This window comes from Otolemur garnettii, unplaced genomic scaffold, assembly GCF_000181295.1.
Source record: "Otolemur garnettii isolate 467f Iridium unplaced genomic scaffold, OtoGar3 scaffold00139, whole genome shotgun sequence".
In the NCBI taxonomy this organism is placed as follows: Eukaryota; Metazoa; Chordata; class Mammalia; order Primates; family Galagidae; genus Otolemur; species Otolemur garnettii.
Window position 1 is genome coordinate 758,887 of NW_003852534.1, and position 7,500 is coordinate 766,386.

The following is a 7,500-nucleotide window of genomic DNA, read 5'->3' on the forward strand; positions in this document are numbered from 1 at the left end:
TCAGAGGTTCTCCGGGCTTTCAGTGGGACCTCACTAATCATATGCATAAGGTCTCGGTCTCCATGAAGGTCCAGGGAGGAGGGAGCCTGTCGCATGGTGGGGAAGTGCCAGGTGGACACCCCGTGGGTGAGGCAGGGAGGGGTTTGTGTCGGAATCCAGGGCCAGGCTGTGTGGACCTTTGAACTTTTACAATCTGGGCTCCAATGTCTCCAAGTTCACAGCATGTTTTAGGCAGCTGTGCATAGCTGTGACATCTGCCCACATCGGGAGCAGTGGGCCTGGAGGGGGCCTGGGGAAGACAGACTGATGAGTGGTCAGGCGCTAATGAGCGACAGCATGGAGCTGCCATGTCCCAGAGGAGGGTCCTGGAGCCAGGGCTGCAGTGCATAGGTTGCAGCAGACCTGGTGGGCACAAGTTTCAGTGTCAAGATCACAGTGAACAGTGCCAGCCTCCTGTGCAGAGGCTGGCATCAGATTCCAGAGGTAACAAAATGTGGGATCAGACGTGGACTGACTCAGAGATTCCTGCAGAGGAGGAGGTTGTGGCAGGATGCAGTGGTGCCAATGCATTTTCTGAGAATTAAAGTGTCGTTGAAACTTTTAGATTTGTATTTATGGTTTACTGTGTCATAGGTAATCCAGGACCCATTTTGCCATTTCTGAAAATTGAGTATTTTCACTTCCTGGTAGATGACACCCACAGAGAATGTGGAGACCAGGCTTGGGGTGACTTGGGGTGACTTGGGATGACTGGAGCAGCCCAAGGCTGGCATACACACAGTTGCATAAAGTACAGGAACTTGGGGGGTCATGGCCATTTTTTCATTATCCCAGTTTAAACCTACACAGTTTTCAGTGTGCAGAGGTAATTTTAAACTTTTAATTTTTAGAAAAGAGGACAGATGTGGAGGGATTTTATTTTCAAATTTTATGTCTGGTCCTTGCGTGATGGTGACATAGCTGTTGTTTGTTGTGGTGGCAGGTGCATCTTTTGAGGAACGCTGGCGATGAGGTCACCATCACCGTGCAGTATCTCAGCCAGGCACCCTCATTTCTGAAGCTCCCGTTAGGTAAGTGGGGAGAGGGAGCTCAAGGCCACTGTGGAAAGTCTCCCCTGCCCCTATTTACCTAAATGCCGCAGCTCTGGCAGGGGTATAAGTCCCTGTGCTCACACACATCCTAAGAGCAGGAAGGTACTGTGCCCTGCAGGGTCACACATGGACCTTCTCACCCAAGGCTGTGAAGACACGCCATCTCACAGCTCCCATCAGACAGCTGGCTGGACAGCTCTTCCTCAGACGGAGTGACTCTGATTGTGTTTATCTACAGGAGTGTGCACTCACAATGTTTATATTTAAAATAACTATGTGCACCCGAGAAACTGTTAATTCAGAACATGAAGGCAGTGGTGCACATACACTGTGCCCGGCTGTCTGGCACGCAGCTTGCAATACTCTACTCTATGCCAGTTGTGACCCAGTAGGAAAGTGATGACTCTCAAATCTAGAAAAATGCCTTCATGAGCATAGTTACTGCAGCTTTTACTTATTCTATTCAACTGGCACGTTTCTATACGTTATGAAGTGCCCATCATCCCTGTTGTCCTCTCTGCTCTCCTGGTGGCGGTGCTGTCCTTGGTGATCAGGATACAGTCCAGGCTCTCTGGGACGGTCATCTACAGGTGGCTCAGACTTTGGGGGCAGGTGTAAGAAACAGGAGCTTCTGCCCAACTGGTGGCCAGGCTCCTCCTCGTCCAGCTCAGGGTCTTTCCTTCCTCCTGTTCCTGCTCTGTCCACACCTCCCTCCCCTCCTCCACAGGGCCCTGTCCCAGAGTCTTCATCACACCCTGGGTTTTACTCTGGCTCAGAAGTCACCATATCCACCGGCCTGCCTCTGCTTACTCTTCCTGAATAACCCTCAGCGAATCAATCTCAGAAACCCCATTTTCCTCTTGGACCATACAGGATGACAATGCTATTTTCTAGTTTTTTTTAATGGTATTCCTCCCTGTGTTGTAAAAATACAACAATAAGATACCCTACAAGCCACCTGAAAAGACCAAGGCCTCTGCTGGTCAGGTCCCAGGGAGCAGCCCCGGGGTCTCCAGGGAAAGATCCAGGATATTGAAGTTCTTTGGATGCAGTAAGGGCTGTTTCCAGAGCCCCAGAAAGTGGGAAATGTTACAAATCAGGCCAGAAATTCAGAAAAGAAATGTCACACATTGCCCGGTGGTGACCCCCCCAGTGTTCTAAGAGGTCTGCTGGGGAAAGACGGGGGGACTTCTGGGACTGCCTTGGGGCCTCAGTGTGAGGGAGGCTCCAGGGGTCCCCAAGTGCCTGGGAAAGGCCCATGTCCTGGTGTAGACGCATCCCTGGGCCACAAGTGAGCCAGGGTCCACTGGGTCTGGGGAAGTCCTGAGTGGGGCAGGCTTAGTATTTGAGATTTCTGTGGGTTAAATAACTCATATATTTTTGCAAAAAAAGAGAAGACGATAGATTGGAAAAGAGAAGTGATGTATATATCACATGAGGAGAGTGACAGGACAGGGGGACTGTGGTCACTCATGTCCATTCCTGGAGGCCTGAGCAAGAGCATGTGACAGTGGGAGGCCAGCTGTGGGGGTGCAGGTGCAAGTGTGGCCATTGAAGAGACAGGGTGGTCCCACTGCCCATGGACAGGAGGGTGGGGCCATGGCGGTAAGCCTATTAGTCACCTTCTAAATCTCCGAAAGAATCACAACCACAAAGTATGTAAACAAAACATGTGCACCTCCTAATATTCTGAAGTTAAAATAGAAAAAAAAAACCTGTAAAAGACAAAAAAAAGAAAGGGTGTCTTAAGAGAGATGACGGTACAAAATTCATTGTGAGTCGTGATGAGCCATCTCCTGCCACTGCCATGTCTTTAAGATGGTGGGAACAATGGCTCTGCCAGCGGTCACAGTGGTCACTTCATCAGGAGGTAAAGAATCCCCATGACAGCACGGGTTGGCTGGTTGCTTTCAGCATCACAAATTTGGTGTCTTCAAAGTGAAGTGCCCAAGCTCAGTATCCCAAAGCCAGGCGTCTGCCCACCTGCATCTGTCCAGGGAGTTTCTGTGTGTCCAGAGAGACCACGGGCTTCTTCCCGATGTTGCAGGCTGGGAGTAGGGGCCACATGTAGAGTCTGAGATGTCCATTGCAGGGTGCCCCTAGCTGCCCTCCTGGTGAGGAGAGGCTGTTGCAGCAGGATGTAGGGCCAGATCACAGAGAGAAGGGTCCCTTCAGAGGCTGTGGGTGATTGCTGGGCCAGAGCCACCCAGGGCCGAGGTCACCCTTCCCCTGAGGACAGGACACTCTTAAGCCAAGTGGCCTCAGACAAGGTTTTGGCCTCTGTTTACATCAGCAGCTTCATGGCCCCTTCTGACCACACCTCACAATAGTCGCAGGGCTAGGATAGCTGCCTGAGGCCTAGAGACCTCCCTCAGCCCTTCTGCCCACATGCTGTGAGGCTCTGGCCTCTGGTGGGCTCTCCTGGCCTGGCTGAGGAGGTGGGTCAGCCTTTTCTCACACTCAGGTGCTGACTGATGGAACTCAGAAATAGCCTGGGCTCAAGTCTCCCAAGACCGGAATCCTCAGGATTCAGAGTTCAGGGGAGTCACATCTCCATGAACTAGCACAGCCTGGTCTCCTGTTAGTAGTTCTGTTTAATGCACACGCGTTACATCTTGAGATTTCTGTGGGTTAAATAGCTCACAGATTTGCCTGGGGAAGGCCCAGGAATGGTGCTCCGGTGAGCACTGATCAACACGTTTTTGTTCGGATGCTCTTCCCTTTCTCTTGGGCCTGTGCCTGGGAGAGGAGTTGCTGGCTTGTAGGGTAACTGTGTTGAACTTCTGAGCAACTTCCAAAGTACTTTCCATGGGGACTGCACAGTTCCTGTTCCAACTAGCAGCATGTGAGGGTAATCAAAGTAGTTTTGATAGACTGTAGTTCATATTCTAGGTTAAGTGTTGTAATAAATATTGATTATAAGCTATTATGCTATATGTTTTCTAATATTATTGCTTATTTTGGTACCAACTATGTTTATTTTTATTATTAATAATTATAAATACTGACGATGTTTTAAATACCATATTTTACTAGTGTTAAACAGAAGAGAGATATAACTGTTAATTTCTCCTTTTGGATAAAATTGAAAAAAATACCCATTCCTTTAGAAGTAATTGAAATCTAGGGCTTACACATGGCCATCAATTTTAAATTTATTCACTCACTTATTCATTTATTCAATTATGATTTATTTGCTGCCGTTAGTCACGTGTCTCTGTTAGCTAAAACATTTCCCTTGGGTTTTGGGGAGAGAGCCATCAGTGAAAAATATTTTGGTTTTAATTTCAAATTACTGATAAGCTGGTTGTGGAAATTTTAAAAAGTCAGTGGGGCAGAGTTGCAAATGGATGATACAGAGAAATGTGCCCCCGAGAGGGCAGGTGCAGGGCGACCTTCAGACACGGGCTGTGCAGAATCTGCTCCGAAGCAGTGACTTCACTGAGTGTCTCACGTACAGTAGTAAATGGAAGAGAGAAGTTTAGCTATCAAATAAAATGGAGAATTTGTTTTTTGGGGTTTGGGTTTTTTTTTAAAGTTTTTGGCTGGGGGTGGGTTTGAACTTGCCACCTCCAGCATATGGGGCTGGTGCCCTACTCCTTTGAGCCACAGGCGCCACCTGAGAATTAGTTTTTACACTAAGATAAATAGTTCTCATTCCCCTAGAGTTCCATACACCTTTCAATATCTTGATTTACATGTAGTAATATGGTGTGAATTGTTCTATAAAAATTCTGGTTCTCATAGACACTGTGTGGCCAGTGGGGACGCCTGGTGTGTTGACATGACCTCACGTGCAGGTGACAGGGACCAGGGAGTCCTGGGCACCACCTCCCTAGGCTCAGGACATCTGCACTCAGGGTCAGGGGCCCAGGGAACCTTCAGCTACCAAGATGCTGCACCTGGAACCATAGACCTCAGAAGGCCAGGTCTAGGCAGAAGAGGACAGAGGTCACAGGCTAGGAGAGTCACCTATACAGGTGTGCATACAGATTCAGGCACACAGACACAAAGACACAGACACACAAAAACAGAGACACACATATATAGACATATACACAAGTACACACACAAATGCACAGTCACACACACTGAGATACACAGACACACAGAGAGACATACATACATAGACACACAGATGCACATACCATAAGCTCTTCCCCAGTGGCCTAACCACAGGCGCAACCAAGGAGAGCACAGGTTTGGGCAGATTAGAACTCTGAAGGCACAGCCGTGTCCTGTCCCTCCTGCTGGAAGCCCCCAGCTGTGAGCAGGGCCACTCTTGCCTGCTCTCAGTCAGCCCGATGCTCCTTCTGCCATGTCCTTTCCAACTAACTGCCCCCAATTCTGTGACATGTCCAAACTAAATCCTGGCCTCTCTTGAGCTGGAGGTGCCCTGCGCCACCCTCCCTGTGCCCGGGCTGGCAGGGGAAGGAGTGGAGATGGTGATGAGGCAGAGGAGAAGTGCCCACAGGTGCCCAGAGCAGGGCTCCTGGGCCACCTGTCCCAGATGGGCACAGGAGGGCTGTGGGGCAGCCTCCACCTCCAGGACAGGAAGCCACATTGTAATTCATATGGGTGACCTTCCCATGTGAGCTTGTTCCTACAGGTCCTTGGACACACTGGAGCCGTGCCTTCCAGTGCCCCTGACCTCTGCTCTCTACAACCCAGCCTCTTCCTTTTTTTAATATCACAGTCCACAAATGGTACCTGATTTGTCTTTATATTTTCCACTAAAGCAATTTTCTATTCAGAGATAACTGCAAAATGTCAAAGAAATAAATCAATTGAAATGAAAATTGGAAAGTCAAGAATAACTTTCAGAAAATTAGCACACTTCATCCCAGTGGCAGAAAGTCCCCAGGGTGTGGGTCAGTGAGGGCCTGCAGGGTGCACAGGGCAGTGTTGCATCCCTCTGGCAGGCAGGCGGGAATGTGCAGAGCCCTCAGGTGGCCCAGCCGGCTGTAACTGGCCTCTGCTCCTCTGAGAGCCACCAGGCTGTGTGCCCTGACTTCCCACATGGTGGCACTGAAGTTGCCTTACCGTCACACAGGCCACACTTGGCAACATATGTCTCTCCTCCTGTTTCAGGGTCCCCTGGGTCACCCAGCAACCACAGCAGCGAGGCCTCCTCTCCGCTCTTCGACAGTGGTTTGCATCTGAACGGACACTCCAGCCACTTGGTAAGCACCTGGGCAGCCCCTGCTTTTATTCTGAGGGTGGTGCGTCCCCCCGATAACCTCTAGGCAGCTTGAGAGGATGCAACACTGCCCTACAAAGATGCCTGTGACTGCTGGAGAGGGGATGCCGAGAGCCTGGGTTTAAGGTGCCACTCTGTGGACATTTATCCCCCAGGGTAGTCCAGTCACAGGGCTGTAACATGCTCCAATCTTATGATTCACGGCATCTCTGTGAGCAGGTGGAAATAGGCAATGTCAAGGTGGGACCCAGAAACCTACCTCTGACTCACCCATACCCTGACCACAGCAATTGGGGCTGATGGTTTTTAGAAAACGTCTATGAGATACACAAGAAAAGGCTTTCTGTCTGGTTAAGCGGCGGCACCTATGGCAGTGTGAACACTTCAGGTCATCACAAACTTTAATCATGTTCCAGATACCCCCACCCCAGCAAGCCAGAATCCAGATCTCCAGGGGGTCATGGCGCAGCCCACAGTGGCACAGCACTGCCCCTGGTGCCTAGGACCACTCACCCCACTACATGGATTCATTATCCCAGAGGCAATAGTAAGCAATTAAAAACTGTACACTCCAACATGCAGTTTGAAAAACTTCTTATTGTCAATCACCTCTAATCTCCCTCCCAAATAGCAGACTGCAGACCTGTGGGCAGAGCCTAGGGCCAGGGACTCCAGCCTGCACCTATGTCTCTAAGATGCCTTTCTTATTTTTAACCATTTAGTATAACTAACTCTTCATAATTAAAAATTTCATTTAGCGCCTGTGTGAGTTATAGAGCAAAATAATTAAACATATGCCCAGAAATTCACAGTTCTGATCACTGGCTATCCCCTGGACACCTTTCCATTCCAGATATGAAGCATCCTGAACTTTCTGTTTACCACTTCCTTGATTTAGTAAAGAAAACTTTTCTGTATATGTATATTGCTCAAAATGTACTATTTCATTTATTTTGAGCCTTATAAAATATTATTCTGCCATAGTCTTTTGAGATTTGCATCTGTACTTACTATTATATTTTTATGGGTTTTTGCTATCTGATATCTCATTCTATAAGCACACTATCTGACATCTCCCCTGTGAGCACACTCTATGATGTCTCCCTGTCTGAACACACTATCCGACATCTCCCCATCTGAGCACACTATCCGGCATCTCCCCGTGTGAGCACACTATCTGGTGTCTCCCTGTCTGAGCGCACTCTCTGG

At 49.0% G+C, this 7,500-nt stretch overlaps 1 protein-coding gene across 1 annotated transcript in view; it reads left to right on the forward strand.

The window, feature by feature from the left end:
• The window catches only part of SNTG2 (syntrophin gamma 2), a 192,357-nt gene that overhangs the window by 44,700 nt on the left and 140,157 nt on the right, over window positions 1-7,500 (forward strand). Inside the window, exons 7-8 of the mRNA XM_012810587.1 lie at window positions 983-1,070; window positions 6,183-6,274. Coding sequence (XP_012666041.1) covers window positions 983-1,070; window positions 6,183-6,274 — 180 coding nt within the window. The remainder of the gene's footprint in view (window positions 1-982; window positions 1,071-6,182; window positions 6,275-7,500) is intronic.